A 22479-nucleotide genomic window follows, 5' to 3' on the forward strand; every position below is an offset into this window, starting at 1 on the left:
TAAAATGTGTCAGGGATTAAATTTGTAGTTAAACTTGTTTATACTGTGGGCTGGACGTGTCCCGCAATATAAAATTTGTTTAATATCCCTGGCATCGTCAATATTTAAGCCCAACCTAATATATTGTCGGATGTGAAAACAGAATCACTTTCACTAAAACCCATTTTCTTATACTTTTTGAAGAAAAAGTGCATGTGTTCACAAGCAGGTGGTACCAGGGTGCATGCTGTCACCTGTCTCATGAGTCAGTGATGAAGTGGCCCATCTGTTGATCCAGCCCAGGGGACAGAGGCATCACCTACACCTTACAGCCTGCAGACACACACACATACGCACACAAAGCTAAACCACATGTTGGAGGTTGACATGCACCTTACCCCTCTCTGTCAGTCTGCATCTGTTCTTTCCTTTTTCTCTTTTCATTTTCCTCTTTTCTTGTGTTTGCCATCTGTTTTTTCTGAAGCCTTTTACTACGTCACTCAAACTGACAGCACGTGACAGCCCACGACCCCTCTTGTACCACACCTTTGCTGCTGCGCTTGAAAAAAGCTTGCTGCCTTTGTCTTGCAATCTGCAACCTGACACCTTTACACAAGATGTTCACCATCCCGAGTCATTCATTGTCAGTCGTATATCTTTCTTAACACAATTCTGCCAGTAGTATAAAATCATTCTCCTAATGCCTTTTCATATAGTGACAATATCTTTGTAGGGGGAAAAATGCCAAGGTACAATCTCACTGTTCTGCTGTTTTGAAGGAATAACACTTTTAACTTAAAGTTTTTATTTGCAAAGAGGCACAGTGTGTTATTTCCATGACATCTCACTCCAGCAGCATCTACCACATATTTATCAGTAATTAATCCAGTTTTCTCGTGGGCATCATGAACTCTCAGCTGCCTTGCCATTTTCTTTAGTTTGCCTTTTCAGCTAATTAAACACATTTTTGCTAAGACTGTTCTTGTAGAAAAGATGAACACCCAAATTATTTCTTTTAACAAATGCCAGACAGAAGCACTCTAACCAAAATAGCCACTTTCTAATGGTAGTGGCTTATAAACAAGCCTACTATTCCATCCAATTACTCAATCACGTACTAAATTGCATCGCTTACACTGGACTGCTATCGATCTCTTCTTATTAACAGACATGTGCAAATTAAGCGGTGGAAAAAAATACACTTTTCTTTTTCTTTTTTGGGGGGGGGGGGCTAAAATTACAAAGCAAAGGTCACTAGACAAAACTGTAGAACACCTGCTGACACATCACATCTATCTTATTCTTTTCATACTTTGCTTTGTGTTTTCTTGAAAATGAAAAGTTCAAAAAGAAAAAAAGGTGCTTTGTGCTGGGACAAGATGTAACATTATCTTGTCTGAGAAGTTTGGCTTGTGTTGTTTTTATTAAAAATTTAATTTTCTTCATAGCATTTTAATATCGCTCAAAGCAAGTCATTTTAAAAAAAGAAGTGTTTTGTTATCCGAATGTAAGCTGAGGTGCAAATGCAAACATTGTTGCCCTCAAGTGCTTCAGAAATGTCTGTTCTACACACAGTGGATGAGAGCGGGTCACTGAAAGGCACTCATTAATTTTGTATCGTCTCTTCACGAGTGTCAGTGCAATTCCTCTTCTATAGTAGTCTCTCTCTGCGTTTTTCCCTTTCCTCCTGTATCAGCTGTCCCTCTCTCTCTCTCTCTGTCTCTCTTATCTCCCTCACTCTCTTACTTTCTGACACACACTGACTCGCTCTTCCTCTCTCCCCCTCTGTCACTGTTGCCCCGAGCTTCCCTGCAGCGCCTGTGACAAGTTGGCCAGGGGGAGAGCGGGGACAAAAAAGGCCCTTAGTTTTGTGCCTAGAACAAGCTTCCCTGCCCACACTTGATCACACACACGCGCACGCACTCACACACGCACTCACACACACACACACACACCACACACGCACATAACCCAAGGGCGGCTAGTTCGAAGGGGGTTGCCATGGAGACAAGACCAGGGCGAGAAAGAAGGGAAGCGAAGAGATGGATGTTGTAGGGGAGGGATGGATGATAGCCAGGGACTGATTTTTGCTTCTAAGTGTCTTCTTGCCTTTGAAGATGCGGCTCCTTTTTTATTTATTTATTTTTTCCCCCCCCACCCCGATTGCTGGAGGACGTGAGGTCAGGATTGATCTGCAGCTGTTCCACCTCCTTCTCTACCATATGTTCAAACAAATGCTGGCCTTTCACATTTGAGAAGGTTAGGAATTAGAAGAGGTAACTACCTGAGGAATAAGAAGAAAGGAGAAGGCGACTGATGATCTAGATGAGAAGGTTCAATAGGAGTCTAACCTTAGATGCTTCAGACAGACTAAAGCCTCTTCAGCTGGTTGAGTAGATAACTGTCATTTGAATAACTGACATGAATGAGGTGGTGTTATTATTGCCCAGGAGGGTTTCCCCCCCATTTACCAGTGTTTGTTTCCAACAGAATGATGTTAGAGTTTGGCTGGTGCATATCTACACTGCTTCCATCAGCCTCTAGATTGCATTTGTGAGCCTTCACTTATAACCTACTTAATTATCTCTTTCATCTTTTTTTTTTTTACTTTCTCCCTCTCCTCTTATTCATTTTTTATATTATCAACTCAATTTTCATTTTTTCACTCTTTAATCCAACATCCATTTCTATCCAATTGTCTCCATCTTGCACCGCCTTCCATTCCTTCCTCATCTTTTCTTAAAATCCCCTCGCTTCTTCAGGAGGACGCCCGTGCTGATGTGGTGGACTGCGTGGTGCGAGACATCCAGAACACCCAGTGCCTGTTGAATGTGGAGTACTCGGGTGCCACCTGCCCACACGTCACAATACAGTTTGGGGACACCAAGGAGGACGTGGGCCTCGGCTTGGTCAAAGAGGGCTTAGTCATGGTGGATGTCCGCAAGGAGAAGCATCTGCAGAAGATGGTAAGTGAGGAGAGGAGATGTGATGCTGGTGACGCAAGCTCTCATTGTTAGATTAAAAAAAACAAAAACAAATTCCTTGTTGTTTCTGTTGTTTCCATGCTGCTTCTCTCCCTTAGTGAATTGGCTGCTGTTATGTTTAGGCAACCAGTCCTATTCTCAGTCTAACTTAATTAGTCTTCTGGTCTCAACAGGGCCATAGATGTGGTAGTCGTGTAATTACATAGCTGATATTTATAGGTATCGTTAAGATTTATGGTACTGCTGCTTTTATCAGTTCCACTACTATAATGATTGGGTTGGGTTTGTGTTTTGTTTTTAGATTTTATTTTCTTCTTGTGGAAAATAAAAAACATTAATGATGTGTTAAACAGAGAGAACCTGAAAGAGCTTTGTTTGAAATCAAAAAGTTAAATCCGCCTCTGTTTGTGTGCAGTGAGCTGACGTGCTGAATGATACTCTGACCTTTTCACATTTGAATTTCTGAATATACTTCTAGCCAAATAATCAGCTGGCTAATGGTTCCTTTTAATTTTAGTTACCCATATTCAATGAGGTAGGCAGTTGAAAACTGCGTTTATCCACCTGGATGTAATTCACTAGGTGTTTCAACAGACTGCTTGTTTTGCCAGCAAAGTTTAAATGTTTGTTTCTCCCTGCTGTAAAGTCCTGCAGCATGTGAAACTGAAAGCCGCCTTCACCTCTCTTCAGAAATCTAGAACCGTTCAAGATTGGGAATAGCAAAACCGCATCATCATTTCTCCATGGCTGACAGCTGAACCACTTTTCAATAATACAGTCTTAAATAATTTTGCCCCCGTGCCTGTTTAAAACTAGTCTTTGCTGCCCATCTTTAATTGTTTCAGTGCAGTTTAATTTTGCAAACAGCAGCCGACAGTTATTCATAGTTTGTGGTTTGGGTGAGATGTGAATTGGGTGTTTTTGTTTAAGATGAATTAACAGTTATGGACTGCCTCCCAGAAAACAAGTCAGCGAGAGAAATATGATGTCACCGAATTTGGATCTCAGCACTGTTCACTGTTGACAATAGTGCAAGTTTGTTGGACTGCAGTTTTAGATTCACAGTGAATGTTTGGCGTTCTCACTGGCGAATGACCCGATTGCATATTATTTCACATTACGAGGTCTTTTGCTTCCTAGCAGTTAAGTAATTACCACGTTTTGGTGCTAGTTTGTCATGGAGAATTTCTCGATACATGAAAGCTAGTACTACACTGAAAGGCTGCAGATTTTCTAAATGTGAACACTGTGGCACAAAAGACTTAATGCTTATCTCATCTCACTTGTCAAACGCAAGTCTCACAATACACATTTAAACACCTACACTTTGCCTCAGACGGTGGCCATTTTGTCAAACCACGAAGCATCACTCATGTGCTTTTCTCTCATTATGCTAATTCTCCTCGCAGACTCAAAGCCACTCTGTACATGAAAGATAAAGAAAAATGGAGGATATTTATTCCTGCTGCAATTACTCCTTCTGCACAAGCGCAATATTAGTCACTCTTATTTATTTAAAAATTAAAGCTCACAAAGGAACAGAGTAATGTGTCCACCAGAGTGTAATCGCTCATAAATATAATCAGAATCTATATTAATCTAAATTAGAAGCTACTGGGAAGAACAGACTTGTCAACGCAGTGTTTCAAACAATTTATTTACTCTCCCATCCCGCCTTAGTCAATAAAGCACTGTGCATCGTTGTGAGAGTGTTTTGAACTCTGACCTCCGAAGAATAGCCAGCAGCCATAATGCAGTCTCTGGTTAATGGTCCCTTTAGACAAAGGACGGTGATTAAAACCTCCCAGCAGTTCAACTAATAGGCTTATAGACTCCACAGATTTAGGTTTTGTTGGATCAAACAGTTCCTCTTTAGTATGCAACAGCTGTGCCTCCACATGCATTTGCCTCTTCTGTGCTGGCTTCAGACAAATATTTTGATCTGGAGAAAGCCTAACAAGCAGCAGTGTTGCCAAAGTGCTTACAAGTGTGTGTTAAGTAAAGCTCTACAGCTTTCTTGTTGATAATTCCACCCATCAAGTCTGCTTCCAAGCTCAAAGCCGTCTTCCACATTTCCTTCTTCGTGAAAACAAACTCGAGTAGGATCAGACGACCTCTGAAACATCTAAACGTGGTGATTGTGCGTCTGATTCACAGTATATGTGGGCTTATTTGCTAGACTTCTGTTTGCATAGATAGAAGTTTGGTAGTCAGTGTTATTATCATATTATGGCATTTCCTAAACTAATGCTGTTCTGCTCTTTATAGCATTATTAGAAATGATGAGCATCTATGGATTTGTTGGGTGACAGAAAATCAAGAATTGATTAAGTGTCTTTGGTTCACCATTCGTTTTGTTGTTTTTAGCCAAAAAGATTAATGTGTTAAGTAACCAAATATTGTGGAAATGAATTGATAATTAAAATATGGATGAGTTTTAGCCTGAAAATGAACCATTAGTTTTCATAGTTTTAATCACAAATCAAAGCTGCTCAAAGTCAAACTGTTGTACTGTTCCCATTTCCCTCTTTCTTGTAGGCTGCTCAGGATGAATGTGTTCACCTTACTTTACATTTTGCTGTAGTGAACTTGGAGTGTTGATGGAGAGTAATTTGTGTGCAAGGTGCATTCTGGCTGAGAGATTCATGAGCCCAACTGTGCCTGCTGCTAGCACGACAACAGAAAACGTTATCTTGAAGGTGCAATAGAGCCAAAAAAATGTTCTAAAGTACTACTTCTTGGTGACCTCTGGATCATTCTTCCCCTATATAGAAATTCTCCCAAAGCTCAGTAGTGTAGTATCCAAGGATTCTTGCTTTGCACCCTGTGCTCTTTTACTCCTCCCTTCTGCCTTTTCATGCATCTAGACTATCAGCCTCCTTGTAAAATTGACTTTTGTCCTTTTTATCTGTTCCATTTTGTCTCTGTTCTTTAGTCATTATCCATGCCTGGGCATTGGAACACGGTCATTGTAATCTGTACTCTAGTGCTAAGGCATTACGTAACAGATGGGCTGTAATGTTCACTGGCACTTCAGCAACCATTAATAGTCAGTCATAAGTGCACTGAAGGTTAACACCAGTCTTTGAGGATGGCAATGTCCCAATAGAGCAAAAGCAGTAAGGAAAATTCATCCATTTGGGTCTTTATTTCTTTTTTTCAATGCCTCTCTGCCTTAAGCCCTTCTTTAGTAGATGCTCACTATGCACGCCATATGGACAGCTATCACATCTGCTATATAGTAGTGTCATGAAAAGGTATAAACATTGTGAAAGTGTAGGTGAAATGATGATCATATACCAGCTGCTTCATCTTAAATCTCTGGTTCCACTTTAAAGGAAGGCAAGAAAGAGGAAATGGGAAAATCAGATGGAAGATACTGAGCCTAATTATGATCAATAGAAAGTTCTTAGTAAAGAACTTACCCGCTGATGTCCTTGGAAAATAAAGCATCAAGTCATATAATATGAAAATGATCCAAAGAGACAGACTAACCTGAATCAGAACAGCCGTAAATATTTTAAACTGTTAATAACCACTATTCACCCTCATAAACATATTGCATGTGCGTAACCAAGAGATTTTAATCTCATAGTATAATCTGTCATATGCATATGGCATATCATGTGTAGTCCATCTGCTCATGTGTTTTTATTAAGCTTTTATATTTAGATTATCTGTGTAGCTGTCTGTTCTTGGACTCTATCACTGTTCTGACATTTTAAATTCAGCTATAGAGCTCGACAATGTGCACGCTTCTGTAGTAATAAAGGGGTGTTTGTGTACTGCTGTGCTCTGACTGTTAGGTACATTTGGCCACAGTTCGTAGAAGAAGCCAGCTGTACATGTTTTCATCAAATTAGTATCATAAATGAGCAGTAAAGCTGAACAGCCACGTTATGGTTGCCTTTGGTAGCAATATTTAGAGCGATGTGTTATTTGGTCTGATTGCCCCTGTTAGCAACTGCTGTCATTGAGATGAAGAAAATTTGTATCTCTTTACTTCAGTGTAAAATGGAGCAATTGTGTCATTTTCTCTGACAGTAAAAGTGTAGAGGGAAAAAGGCATCGGGATGCACGAGAAAACAATTTTCCATCCAGTTATAAATGCTTAAAAAATGACTATGCTGTTAACTTTGGCAAACAAGAGATAATGAATGTTTGCCAAATGTCCTGTTGGATTGTTCTGTATACAAAGAAAGTGACTTTTTAAAAAAACACACATTTAGATCCTCTCTCATGTGCTAACCTGAGACTTGAACACAGACTTCCAAGGCACATGAGATATACTTAGCCAGCCTTAAATTGTCCTGGCACCATCAACTATCCACTCGCAGAAGGGCAGCTTTGCACACTGGTGCCCACTTAACAGACTTCTGTTTCTTTTTTCACCCTTTTTATTGTCTTTCTCAACTCACTGTTCACCTTATCTTTTTAGTTTTTCCCACTTCATCCCTTCTTTCTTGTTCCACACCTACGCAGTCCATTCCTCTGAATTCTTGTATATACCACTGCCTCATTTCTGATTGTCATATTTCTCTCCATGTGTTCTGTTTTCAGCTTTTAGTATATTTATGTTATCCTGGGCTTGAGCTATGTCATTTAGATGTCAATGGTGAGGTGCCTCATTTAGCTTTTGCTCGTGCTGATTTGCATTTCGTCTTTCAGTGCTGTGTCATGATGAGCAATAATCCCCGGGAATTATAGTGGAGAAGAGCTCAGATCAAACCTGCTGGTGGCCTCATAATGAGCTGTGATTTAAAATGCAGTTATGTGCAATTATTTGCAACTTACCTCAGATGTTTCTGCCCTTCAAACCCACACAAGGTTGATAATAATGCCCACAAGTTGCATGACAGATATATTATTTTCTTTCTACCTGATTGGGCACACAAGTAATAAGTGCCTGGAGCGGATATTTTTAGCTACTGCACAGAACTTCACACTCGCACTTAATATTTCTTTATCCAAGTTGTAATGAGCCTGTCATGGCAGCTCAAGTGGAAGATGTCTGTGTGGTTAGGAGCGCTGTCATTTGTGCTCTGCTGCTTTTCACCAGTGTTTTCTGTCAGCAGCTGCCAAAAAATATGACTGATTCAAACTGTGGCGGGCCACGGTGCTGACTGTCTCGCTCGGTCACCTCATCTAACCGAAGTCGGTGCTGGCCCCCAAAGTTCATTAGCGTTACAAGCTAATAATCTCCAGTTTACTAATTACAACTCAATTACAAATACGGAAGTGTCTCCCTTCACCACCATAATTATTATCAATCACCAACAGCCAAGCTGGACTATCGACTTCGCTTCCACCTTGTTCCCCACAGAAAGGATTAAGATACCTTAACCTAATGTATATAAAGATGAAGAGAAGATCTTTATCTAAATGTTTTCGTGAGTATGTCGGCAGAAGGTGGACTGCGGGGGAAACAGCTGTGAGGTGGCCTATTCAAAGTGAAAGCTATAATTACCAGGAACCCCTCAGGAAATATGGTTTTATTTTTTGCCTTTTATCTTCTTGCTCTGTATTCTTGCCGTATTCACACTGATGCTTTGCTTTTACCGTATGAATTTTGAGCAGCTGACTTTAAAGTTGTGAAAAGCTTTGATGGCCCAGAAGAGACGCCTGTAAGCGGCAGCTCGCATGATGTGAGGTTTGTTTATTCAGACTTTTTTTTTTCACTTTTCCTTACACAAAGGGCCTCTTGGGTAGTGTAGTTTTCTTACAACTTGCTATAGTCCCCAGTGTTAGCTAGTAGGACAGAATAATTGTGTTAATGGAGTTTGAAAATGTAGATAAAGAGGGAGCTGAATGGGGGGAAATCAGGAAAGAGGATCACACGTGCAGAGGGCTGCCTCCGGGGATCGCCTCTTCCATTTATCAAACCACGATTGCCCCTTTACTCTCCAGTCAAGGGTCTCATGTGGTGAGGACCTCTGCTGCCATGCTGTTAAGGCACTGCTTTGGACATTGAAGATATGCCTCCTGGGAGTGTTGTTGCCTCTATAGAGTAGGTTCTTTGTAACAAATTGAGGCCTGGTGGACAAACCACGATTCATGTAACACTGTTCCCCAAGAATAGGAGTCACCTGTGTAGCTGTCCCTCATGTATTTGACATGGAGGAAAACGATAGTAAAACACACAAGTGCAAACCTGGGAGATGAATACCAAAGATAAATAGTAATGTAGTAAAATTTGTAATTGTGAAATCGTAATAACAATCCCAATGAGATTAAAAGAAGAAAAACAAAAAATAGCAGGTTGGAGTTTGTGTGGCCAAGGACAGAAAGTAGGTACCCCACAGTGTATCAGATTTCTGCCGCCTCCGCCCCCAACCCAAAAAGTCTTCACCGTGTCATTTATAAATGGCTTTTAGCCATATCCAGACCACCAGTTGACTGATTTTTCAGGTTGCTGCCCTCGCTTTTCAACCCCCAACGCCTGTCACAGCCCATCAAGAGCCTCTTCATCCCCAAAAAACCCACAGGGCACACATAAACACCCCCCCACTGAGTGTCACGGGTGTGTTACAGCATAACCGCTCTCCACCAATGGCTCAATACCTAATTTACAAGTAGAGTTAGAGATGGGGCCTTTTAATGGACATTTTCTGCTCCCTGTTATTGACTGCATACACACTCGCATGCACTTTCCTCCCCTGCTGGCATTGCTCTGAGGGTCTTTTGTTTTTCTTTTTTTTTGGACATGTCCTAACTGACACGCGCCACTTCACAGATGCCATTCCTTCTGCAGATGTGTACACACACACACACACACACACACACACACACACACACACTGTTACACACCATCCTCCCTCCTAAGACCCTGGGGTGAGTACAGGAGGGGAGCAGAGGCACCGGGCTGTTTTAATTTATACTGTTTTGTGATATCTGACCTTGCTGGGAAAAATAAAATGATATTGGAGAAGAGCAAAATGTTCTTACACAACTTTTATGAGAGTACATTTGCAGGTTAGGGTGAGATGCAGTGGTGTTATTGCATATTTACAAGAGCAGTTCCTTCCAGAACATCTGGGAGAGCACTAGAGACTGTTTGCATTTGCATTTGTTGTATGTGCTTGGTGTACATGAATGTGTCCTCTTTAACTCCATGAACCCACGCTGGTGGGCTTGTCATGCCACGTTCCCAACAAAGCATCTGATCTCATCCGACAGCCATGCTGGGGGGACCAGCATGTAACAGGACGTAGTCTTAGTTTGCAGCAGACAGGGGCAATGACACTCATGCACTCAATGTGCTTTGGCTTTTTTGGGGGGTTTGGGAAAGAGCAAAATCACACCGATGCAAAGGAAAGCAGTGTGCTGTGATTTCTAACACGAGATAAAATGATGGGTCATCGCAAAATGGAGTTTTGCTAATTTCATTTTATCTCGATTATCAGGTTTTAATAACTGTTTCAGGCCAACAAGGCCAGTCTGGTAACTCATTATTTGGCACTGTTGCCTCATAGCATGAGGGACCTTAGTTAAATACCCAGCTGGGGCCCTACTATGTCTACTTCAGAAGCTTCAATTTCTCCTGCTTGGTTAATGCCAGAGCATTCGCGGAAAAGACAGAATCTGAATCTGAACAGTTTCAATTTGTGGTCAAAATAAACAAATAAGCCAACAAGAATAGTTCATTGTAAGTGTTTGATCATGTGTGCAGCCCTAGTAGAAAGTAAAGAAAGGATTAGGAGAAATAAAAGCCACACAAAAAAACTATAATTGCCAGACATTGTAGATCTACTTTGTTTTACATCCATTTAAAAAAAAAAAAATCTGATTCAGTGTCAGTCTTTCTATCTTGTCTTTAATAAGCACCACTGCATTCCTTCAGTCCTGACACATGACAAACCTTCAAGGAGTCCCTCCCTTGTTAGCTATGCATGGACATGTTGATTGAAAGATGTCTTGTAGGATAGTCCATTGCTTAACAGAGTATTCTCAACTGGAAACGCCCTGAGCTGCGGACATGAAAGCTATTATTTTCTGGAAGAAGCTCTGACGACGATCCGTCTGCTGCACAGTTTTTTGTTTTCAGTGTAGTCAAAAGGAGGCTGAGATGGCAGGCAGGCGGGGGGGACATGAAACAAGACGTAATAAGGATTGATAGAGTGGGATGAAAAAAAACGAGCAAAGCAGCAACAAAGAAACAGTGACAAAAGGCTGTTAGTGGCAGTTTTTATGTTGGAGTTTGACTGCATGTGTCTGAGAGGCTGTGCGCCTGATCATCATTGCTGCTAATGAGAAAAGTGCAACATGCACAGAGGACACGCCTCATTGTTCCCTTTCCACTCGGGTGGTTTTTAAGTCCTCTGACATCCCATATCGTCAGCGAGGACCGCGTGAACACACCCGGCACCGAAACGTCGATTAGTCACTTGTTTTTCATACACACGCCATCCAAAAATCTGGCTAAATCTGGTTTTACTTTAGCATTTTCACGTGCTGTGAAATTCAAAGAAGACGCAGCTCACCTACGCACCAGACGTGCACAACCTGTCACAAAAGTGCCGCGTTAGCTCTCGCTCCGATCCACCACTTTCACACCGCACTTAGCAGAACACCACCTGGGCATGCTGGCCAGTGCGGGGAAATGCACGGTCTCCCTCCCTCACTGCCTCTCTCACTCTCGCAGATTCACAGCCAGTCAGATACACAGACTAGTGCCAAACCGCCAGACCGACACCACCTGTCGTTCATCTTACGGGAAGCATCACACTTACACAAAGTCTCCCACCAAGTCTTGCGTGAGAAAGTTACCTGCATACATTAACGCGGAGTCAAAAGTATTTTCAGATCCTTCCCCTTTGGTGCGAATGCGAGTATCAGATAGACGTTTTTAGTCTCAGTCTTTTACAGTAGAACTTTTTTTGTTAGTTGTTTTGTTGCAAGTAATTGCAAAGAATTAAATCACATGCATTCAGGAGCACTCCCACGTACGCTGCAGCCTCCTTAGCCAACAACATATTCTCTGGTGCCAGCATCCATAGCCACTGCTCACCGTTAATGGCATCTGTCTGGCATATGGGAGCTCTGTAGGGTCATCCAGACAAGCTCACTGTCGCCCGCAGCCTTCTGCTACCTGAACTTTCTACAAACTCTGCATTTTCTTTCCTTTTCTTATTGGACTTCTTTACTTTACTTGCACATTATTTTACTTATTCTACCTCCCTGCCATCATTTCTAGATTTCCCTTCCTCCTCCATCTATATGATGACACCCTTGTTTGCTATAAAGATAAATATTCCTTTTCTTTGCCTCTCCAGACGAGTTTTACATCACTTTGTGTCACAAATGAGCCATTGTGCCTCTCTACTGGAGCCAATAGAAAAGCTGTGAAAAGAAGGATCCGGGACAGGATACGTGCAGCCGTTCGAAATCCAAAGTCTGTCATCATCTGTGTTCAGCTGCACAGTGATTGGCTGTTGTGTTCAGTGAAGTGAGGGGAACAGTGAAAGATGAGGGTGAGCCAGGAAAGGCACCCTCCCGACCACAGTACAAAGAGGCCCACCATGATAATTTCAGTATGGCAGCATATCATCTGTGCATATTGTGCTGTAGTGCTCTTGACTTTGCATCTTTCACAGAATACTTAGCATTTGGATTCAGCCTCTCAGCTCTATGGAGTTTGGAAAAAGTGCAGATGGAATACATTTCCTCTAAAGTTGAGCTCTTTTTTGGGTTTGCCATTTTTCCTCACAAATGCAATTCTCTCTTTTGTGTTTATATATTGCCTAATCCACTTTGGCATGTATGAGACCCTCTTCCCCATCATGTTAGCTTCCCCTAGCTGTCCAAGTGTTGCACTGGGAAAGACTGCTGTGAGCACTGAGAGCTCTCCTCCAAAGCCCAAATGGCATCACTGGCCTTTTGTGTCTGTGAAATATCTTCGGCTGGGTCTTCCATATGGTGACATCTGCCCGATGGGACCAAGATGCCAAATCCCAATGCCTTCCAAAAACAAAAAAATCTCTCCTTTAGCTGGCTTTGACGGATGACTTGTGCAGCCACAGCACTTTCCTCAGCCGCACACTTACATGTGCACGCGCTCACACAGACAGACAGGTCTGTTATCTTGGCTGTGCCATATGCAGCGCAGCTATCAAATCAACCTATGTGCACAAGCTAGCTAAGCAATTAAACTCCAGAGCCTCATCCACACTCGACTGTTTTAACATCTGGCATCCTTGTTCTAGATGTGTATGTGCCAACCAGCTCTTCTGCTATTATAATCGCCTTCAAAACATGCTGCAAAACGGGATCTTTTATGTGTAAACACAATGACTTCTCTTTCAGTTGACTTTTGATTTCTTTGTGTTCTTTCATTAAAGTTGTTTTCTTTTTACTGTCATGGTTATGTCTGCCACTATGTCAGAAAAGACAGGAATGAACAAATTCATGCATGCATCGTACGGACTGTGCTTATTCGGTGGATGTGGAGCAACCTCTTATTTGTGTTTGTGTACCTCGTGCATAACTTTATCCAATATTGTAAGTGGTGGAGGACATCTCGTTCCAAGGGTCTGTTGCTTGAGCTTTTCAAGGTCCAAACATCCACTTACACTGTACCCTCCTAAGCAAACTGGCTCTCTATCTCCCTTTGCCCCCCCACCCCCTGCCCTATGACTCATCACTGGTTCATTCAATGAGGCTAAATGGCTGTTCTAGCAGAAGCAGTCAATATGCTCAACACTGCACATTGGTTTTCTCTTCTCTCCTCCAACTCCTGTGTAATCCTCTCCATACTCTCAATATGTGCATATTACCTTTGAGCAGATCTTTTTAAAGCAGCACTTCTATTGAGCAAATGGATAGGGTGGAAAGAGTTTATATATACAGTATGTGACAAAACTATCTGGGTACTTTATAGCTTGAATAATACTTTAAACTAGTACACTTTGTTTTTATTTCATACTACTTTTATTTATCAGAGATTAGAAAGTTTAGATTTAAAGATTTTACCATAAAATACACCCTGAGATGGCACGTGCTCAAGTTGCTAGCCTAGACTCTTTACCATAATGTCATAGCTTAATTCCACTTTTTAAGACATCGGGTTTTAGCATTTAAGTTCATTTGCAGACTTTGATAGTTCATCGTTGCATAGCCTTTGGTGAATAAACATCAGTTTGGCTGTATTTGCTAATTACAAGTTGATTCAATGTTATCTCTAGGCTCTAAGTTGAGATAACAAATAATTATGATTACTTGATGCCTTTTTTTGTTAAAGAAAAAAGCAGATCTGTATCTTCTGTTCCTTTTTATACTATTGTATGTTTCTAATTAGCTGAATTGATTTTGCGCTTCTGGTTGAGAAAAGGCTCGATTCAACTAAACCTGCCGGAGCCTATCGGAGAGTCAGTGAGTGAGGGGTAAAATCAGTAAAAGAGGCCGTCGTTACAAAGTGCCGTGCAGTGTTGTTTTCAGAGTTGTAGCTGATTAATTGCACAGCACCTACACTATCAGTTATAATGCTTTTTGTTTAGCAAACAGTTGCTATAGTTAGCTATACAGTACTGGTCATACCTGACTCATTCCCTGTTAGTTTTCACTGTTCCAGAACCTTACTGTAAAAACAAAACAAAAGAGTACTGATTTTGTACCAAAAGAGGAAAAAAACACCAAAGCACAACACCTTTAAGGTGTCCTTCAAATGCACTTGTTTAAAAAAAAAATCTTCTGCACACCATCGACGTGTTGGCCTGAGGCTGGAAGGCATGAGTATGAAAGCCTCTTATCTTGAGTGACTTAGCATGAAGGGATGCCCCACCCATTGGTGGATTAACTCAGTTACAGAAAGCGTTGCGCTGTAACATGACGTCGGGAGCTCCGTGTGCTTCCTTTGCATGTTTGTGTGATCTGCATCGCCTGCAGTGGCATAACCACTTTGTGTCTGTGTGTTGTTTCGATCTTGTTGATCTTCAGAGAACATTGCGCTCCTTCCATCCAGTGCTGAAGGGGAGGGTGAGCGAGTACCCTTCTTTATAAAAAGTGAACTTTGTGCAAAAAAAACTTGTAAATTTCCATGTATGCAGGTAAAAGAAATGTCTCAGGGGCAGAGCAGGTTGAAAGGATGCATTGATTCACCTTAATCCTTTAAAATCCTACGAGTGACGCAGGGATGTGATATGCTAATGACTTGTCTCCTTCTGCCTCAGGTGACAGAGTACCTGAACAGTCAAGAATCTGCCAAGAGTGCCAGGGTAAGTGACTTCATCCCAGCCACCATCTTATTGTCTGTCATTTTCTATTTCTTTTTCCTTTTTTTCCGCTTTTCTGTCGCCTCCTCCTGTAGTTTGTCTGCCTCTCTGAGAAATCTACTGATGCCAAAACAAGAATACATTACAACACTAATTACTCTCCCTTGGAAACTATCAGAGAGAAAGTGTATCTTCTCCTCTCTGCTTTTTCTCTTTCTCAAGATGTCACACATTACATTGGCAGTCAGCATTGTCCCATATGGACTGCTGCCCACAGTCTGTGCAGGTCCGTTCTATGAAAATGGGGGGGTGGGGATTTGTGCAAAAGAGTGCAGTGGGGATAGTGAGGAAGGAATGAATAGGATTTAGGGTCTAGCACACTGGGCTCTCATGTTGGAATGAGTCGAGTCAGAGTTTTGACATAACAATCCGCCGCAAATGTATTTATTCTGTGACCAGTAAACTGTGCGGCCAGCCAAGTGAAACTGGCAGCAAAAGATTGGAAAGGAACCCAGGAAATTTAAAAACAATAAGTGCTTTCAGACCAGAGAGTTCTAGGGACTAGTTGGTGGGGGGTTACAATTTAATGTGTAGTGCTATCTTGCGCTATGTGTAGCACAGATGGACGGGGAGGGCTGCGAGAGTCCAGCTCTCCAGACACACTGTGAGTGCCATTGTTTACTTTCTCGTAATACTGTTTCAATTTCTCAATTTTTCTCTATACATTGCTTCACTGTGTGGGGGGGTTCCTTAGGTAGTGAGTGGAAATGTGATTTTCACTTAGAGTGAACATCATATTGAACTTCCTCCTTCACATATAAAGCCTGGAGACCATTGATGGTTCATTTCTGTGTTTTGTTGTGTTGGGTTTTTTCCCCTTACACAGCTGATGTTTAGACTTCATAACATGTCCAAATTGCCACACTTGTGTCTAGGTCAAGTACTATATACACTCAAAGGTTCCTTTTCTACTGAAGTTTCTACTTCCTCCATTCCAAAAGCATCTAAGTACGGATGATATCATAAATATGCACAAGAAACTAGAAAGTCATTGCCTTTTTTTTTGGCAATAATGAACTAAAACATATTCATCCTGCTGCTTTTAAAAGTCACCAGTGCAGTACATATGCCAACTTTCCGATTTAAGAGTGATGACCTGCCCTGTACCTTAATGCATATATATCAGCATATCAAAGATATATGTCATATATAAAAAGACGTGGTTTGACGATTATTTGGACAGTTTGCACAGGCAGAGACAACCTTCACTAATCTCTGAAGCGCACCGGATCATTTTGTTCTATAAGCAGGCCTGAAATATTACAGAAAACACTCAGTTCAGAAAAGAGCTTCTATGTTTTTTCCTAGTAAGTTTTTTTAAAGGATTAAAGAGTTGAAACTACATTACCCAACTTCTTTAGGAAATCACTTGATCCTTTAAAACATAAATAAATAGAAGCCACTTTAACCTTGTCTCTTGTGACAAGGGGTCGTCCCAGCGGTTAGCGCCGCGCATTTTTCAACAGATGCCCTTCCTGACACAACCGCAAAGGGGATTAGTGTCTTCAGCTTGAATTGAACCATCAACCTTTCACTTGTCAAACACGGCTCTACGGGGCCTTTAAAAGAAAAATAAACTGATTTTTAGTAGCAGCCACATTGCCTTAGGCAGGACAGAGACGTGAACAATTGGACTCACATTTATGGTTATGGTCTTTATGTTGAGTAGTAACAAAAAAAAGACATTATGTAAAAGTAATAAAGGAGTAATAAAGGTCTGTTCAAATAAGTCCTGTTGACAAGGGCTGAAACCTGGAGACTTTGACAGGATCGTACAAAAAAGAAAAAGCCTTTCACAAGAGCCCCAGGAGCATGCAATAGACACTTGGATGTCGCTTTGTTTACTCTTGTAAAGCATGATGGCTCTACATTCTAAAAGAATCAGTCCCTCCTGTGCCGCTTTAGCTACCCGGCGGTTATACAGCATGTCCAGACAATGAGTCAGTCAGAGGTGGAATTGACTGTAATCACAATCGGAGTTACTGCCATGTTTTCAGGGTGTCAGGGAGGAGCAGAAAAAAAGGCAGCGGAGTGCGAAACGGGGAAATGGCTTCATTCATTTCATTCATCCTAATAACTACCGCTAATTAGCACAGTCGCTAATTAGGTATGAATCACAGCATTAACAGCTGAACGCGCATGCTTCTGAGAGCCATAAAAGAAGCATCCCAGACAGCAGACCTGCGCATATACACACAAACACCTCTCAGACCGGACGGCTTCTGTGGCTTTTATAAAGGCAGTAACTAAGTGGGTGCTGTTCCAAAGTGCGCACACTCTTTGCCAACCACGTCGCGGTAAAGCCGACATTTAGGCAAACGGGATGGTTTATGGGGCAGTGCAGGATTGTCAGTGTAATGGAATAGGAGAAGTAATAGACTTGGTGGTGTTTGAGGCACTGCGAATCTCCTGGATACGCAGGTCCGATTAAATGGTGATGGAGATGATGATGATGATGATGCTGGCTCTTTGCACTGGTCTGTGAAAGCGCTCTCTCTCTCTCTCCGTGTTGCACTGTAGCTCTCTTTCCCCTTTAGCTTCTTTTTCTTTTTTCTTGTCCATTTAACATGCAATGTGCTGGAGAGGTTATTGGAAGTTCCATTCAAAGCAATGGGACATTTTCACCACATTGTGCAGTTATCTGTGTCAGTATGGTCAATGAGATCTGTCTCTGTCCTCCCATCAGCTCAACATTTGGCGCTACGGAGACTTCCGTGCCGACGATGCAGACGAGTTTGGTTACAGCCGTTAAAGAAAGGAAAGATAAAAGAAGATACACAAAAAAAGAGAACAGACCATCCATTAAACACCATTCCAAAGACCAACGTGGACGGCAAGTGATGCTTTGGACAGAAGACGAACTAAACAACAAGCTCGCGACTCACTCTTCCCTCATATTTAACATTTCAACCCTCCCATCTGGCTTTTCCTCTTCTCTTACATCTTCTCCTCCTGCTAGCCCCAGTAGCTCCATATAGAGCATGCTAGCAAAGCTATAAGAAAAAATAATTATCATGCAAGAATCACTTTCCTTTCGTCCTTTATTTTCCCTAATCGGCGGCTACACTATTGCCGGTCCGTTATTTGCCACACGATCCTCTCAGCAGTACCTGTGTGAATGATAATAAGTGATGCCTACGTATGTGTTTCAGCCAGTCATCGACTTTGCTCTCTGACACTCTAGCCCAAGCCCTGCTTTCCTCTTTACTCGGAAGGGAACGTCTGTTTCGCAGGAAAAAGCTCAATTTTTTTTAATTTTTGTTTTTTAAGCAACGAATGCTTCCCTAATGAATTTCTTGTAAATGTGAGGATATGTTGAAAGGTGTATATTGCTTTGTTTTAGAAAAGTGCTGTAGGTGGAGCCACACAGACTTGAAAAGAAAAAACAAACAAAAAAAAGGATGAATTATTTTTGTCTTCAGTGTATATCTGTGTGATTATGACATTTGCAGATGTTTTTGTGGGGAGTGTTTCGTCGTTTATTCACTGTCACACTTTTATGACCAGTAAATATCGATGCCTTCACGTGGCATTTTATCATCTCTTCTTCTGTAAAGTTTACATTCTGATAATGGTAATGATCCTGTCTCTGGCAGTCTCTTCTCTTCCTGTCTCTGTATGCCATGGCAGATACAGTGTTTGAATTTGTTTCCACATAATGGACCTTTGCATTCTATTAAAAATCTGATGAATAAAAAATAAGCAAATTAAATGCGGGTTTTTGTTTTGTTTTCTTCAAATAAAAATGAAAGAATGCGAAAAATGCAACCTGAAATAAAGTCCTTTAGACATAAAGCTCAGGATTTTAGTTTTTTTTATGAAACACTTGTGCCAAAATTTAAGAGCACTTCAATGCAGATAAAAGGTTTTGTTTCCTGTAAAACACCACAATCCAGCAAAGGTCTTTCACTAAAAGCTTGACAGTTTGGTTTGGGTTTTTTTTTTTTCTTTTTTTAACCACAAAATTTGAAATTACCGACGCTAATTTGTCTAAGCTTGAGCTTGTTTAACCTTCACCTCCAAAATCTTTCAAATGTATCACTTCCAGCAGTCCTGCTGGGACTGCTGGAAAATCAACTGTTTTCACTTAAAAGTTTAAAGTTTATGTAAGTCGTGCAGAAGCACAGCTACTGAATTTACATGAGTTGATTTTAAAAAAGTACAGGTTTGAAGTGTTTCCTGCCTGTTTAAAAAAACAAAACATAATTCCCGAAAATAATTTTTAAAATAAAACCTTTTTGTGCACTGGATTTGATCCATCCCATTGGCTGAAACAAAATATATCTGTATTGGAAGAGAATTTGTAGCCTCTTTGCAACAACAGTCCAATTTGAAGATTTATCTACAATCAAGGCCAAAGTTATTATTTTTATCGTTTTAAAATGTTTTATTTTACTTTCATTAGTTTTAGTCTTCTTCATTATTGAATATGGAGGGTGTTTGTCAGGGGCAGAACTAATTTAGGAAGTTTATCCAATATGTTCCAATAAACGTCCGTCTAAGCCTCGTCAGGCATGTTGTTTTGCCAGATGTGACCAAAATTGACTAAAACCCTCTAAATTGTTGTTTTACTTGAGTTAAATTAGTAGCATGTCAGGGTGGTGTGGTGGTTAGCGCTGTCTGCTGTCTCTTCACAACAAGAAAGCGCTAATAAAACTAGGTAAAAAAGAGAGGTGATGATCAGCAAAGCATAGCTTTGTGCTGAGAAACAGCACTACAGATGTCATGCTTGCTTTGAGAGAGTTGATGGAGAAGTAGAAAGGTGTCTTTGTGGATCTAGAGAAAGCATATGATGAGCTGCCAAGACCCAAACTGTATGAGGAAGTCCGGAGTGGCAGAGACGTATGTGAGGGTGGTGCATGACATGTATGAAGACGGGGTGGAGAAGAGATGGATGGAGTTAAGCTACAGACTGACAGATTAGGTCAGGTAGGAGTGTCTGTGGATAATGATGTTTGCAGGTGACATTTGACCTGCAGGGAGAAGGTGGAAGAAAGTCTGAAAAGGTGGAGGTATGCTCTGAGAGAGAAGGAATGAAGGTCAGAACCAAGAGAAAAAACATGCGAATGAAGACGAGACTGATATAACAGGGAAGCCACAAGTAGAGGTAGTAGTAAAATAACAGGGGCCAGCAAGACCTTCTATGATGTATGGTTTGCAGACTGTTACACTGAAAAAATGACTGGAGGCGGCAGGGCTGAAGATGCTAAGGTTTTTACTGGGACTGACCAGGAGGGGACAGGGTTAGAAGTGAGTATAACAGATGGGTCAGAAGATAATGTTAATGTGGCAAGGTTGAGATGGTTTGGACATGTCCAGAGGAGAGATAGTGGACATATTGGACAAGGATGTTGACGATGGAGCTGCCAGGCAAGAGGAAAAGAGGAAGACCACTGAGATGCTCTACGGATGTAGTGAAGGACGACCTGCAGAGCACTGATGTGACAGAAGAGGATGTCAGGGACGGGGTGAGATGAAGGCAGATAATCTCCTTCCCCTGGTTGCTAGGTAACGTGATGCTCTATCATGCATAATTCCAATTTTGTTGATATAAATTAGATGTAAAAGTTAAATATAGAATGTGTTAGAGGTGCATAAACTCTACCGATTGGTCATTTTAGCCCATTGGTGTGTATGTGGTTGTTAGGCAACACGATGGCATAACCTCTACTATAGATGAGAACCTTCACTATACCTGTGTGCCAGTTTTGGTTGCTTAACTCCTGATCATGTACATAATGCATATTCCTAATCTGTACAGACATGGTTGTAAACTGTTACTTGATTGGTTGTTGGAGGTGGTAATCAGTGAAACCGTTTGTTTTCACAGTTTAAACTGACTGAAGGCTGGGAGCTATTTCTAACTTAATCTGCACTTTATTGTACACGTGTAACATCAGCACTGACCCAACATGTCGGGGGGGTACTTACTCATCAGTCACTAATGCATCTGCTGGGAGTGATGAGCTCTGAGCCTAGACACTACACTCTTAACGTGAGTTGTCTGAGTTAAATGGGAAATGAAGGTAACACTTGATATCTTTGCTGAGGCAGAGGTAGGTTTCTATAAAAGTGGATCCATTATATTAATTTTCAGCTCCATATAGTTTTTTTTTTTTTTTTTTTTTTATTGCGGGACTCTTAACAGTGTAAGAGTCTTTGCCTGACTCATAGTTTTAGCTCCTGGATCTTTAAGGGGGACCCTGTCTTTGTGGCTTCCACAAACAGCGCAGTCATTCCACTCCCTTTTAATCCCATTGCACATAACTGTAGCTGCCATTCAGCTGGGGGCGCTTGCGAGCTAGTCTTTCATTACTAGGAGCTAAACAGCTAAAATGATTAATTACACATGCGCTTAAAGAATGCCTAATATATGGCACTTATTAAATAGAAAATTACATTCCCCTTATTAAATTAACTCTGTTTCGGTAAAGAATATCTATGAAGCTGATTTCGTCATCCATGAACAAAACTTGGTTTAAAAAAATGAAAGTATGCTCATTAACAGTTACATGAAGTAAACGGAAAAAAAGATCTAAAGGGAAAAAATACAAATATTATCATTATTATCTCTTAAATGAAAGACCTCCTTTGTAGAGATGAGCAAAAAATATAAAAACGCCGCTATCGATGTGCACATAATCGGGTAACAATAGTAAAGCAGTTTTAATCCAACACAAGGAAGAAAACCATTTCTTTTAATCTGTAGTGTGGTGAAAGCATTTATGCACATGGCTCAGACAAATCGAGTTTCCACGTACGGATCAGGACGTTTAAAAGGACTTAAAAAAAAACAGGTCTTGGGTGTAAATATGCCAACCTAATTATTTGAAACCACATCAGTGAGTCAGTGAAATTGTAAAACCATATATAAAACAGAAAATTTGCATAATAGTCGGTATCCCTCATGGTTGGACACCCAGACACCTGTCACACGCTGTTTTTTTTTCCTTTTTCGGGTCATTCTCTGTCAATCCTGGAGGTAGTTGTGCGGTAAACTCCCTGAAATACTCATCTGACTTTTGTTTTTGATCTGTTTTCTTGAGGTTATCTTCATCGGCTTTTGCCTGCAACATGACAAAAATAAAATAAAGGGTCTCTAATAAAGTGCCCATAAACATTTAATGTAGCCTGCCATATAAATAAATGCTCTACTCCACATTAAATGACTGTTAATCATAAAGCACTCATGCTTTACCAAATCTTACATAAACCACATCACTGCCTCCTCAAATCACCATACATATGGT

General features: G+C 41.1%; 1 protein-coding gene across 1 annotated transcript in view; it reads left to right on the forward strand.

Annotated features, from left to right (window-relative positions):
- The window catches only part of snd1 (staphylococcal nuclease and tudor domain containing 1), a 171731-nt gene extending 152790 nt beyond the window's left edge, over nucleotides 1-18941 (forward strand). The window contains exons 22-24 of the mRNA XM_031758697.2: nucleotides 2742-2945; nucleotides 15128-15172; nucleotides 17916-18941. Coding sequence (XP_031614557.1) covers nucleotides 2742-2945; nucleotides 15128-15172; nucleotides 17916-17981 — 315 coding nt within the window. The 3' untranslated portion in view covers nucleotides 17982-18941. The remainder of the gene's footprint in view (nucleotides 1-2741; nucleotides 2946-15127; nucleotides 15173-17915) is intronic.
- Nucleotides 18942-22479: the final 3538 nt, after the last annotated feature.

Source organism: Oreochromis aureus, linkage group 17, assembly GCF_013358895.1.
Source record: "Oreochromis aureus strain Israel breed Guangdong linkage group 17, ZZ_aureus, whole genome shotgun sequence".
NCBI lineage: Eukaryota > Metazoa > Chordata > Actinopteri > Cichliformes > Cichlidae > Oreochromis > Oreochromis aureus.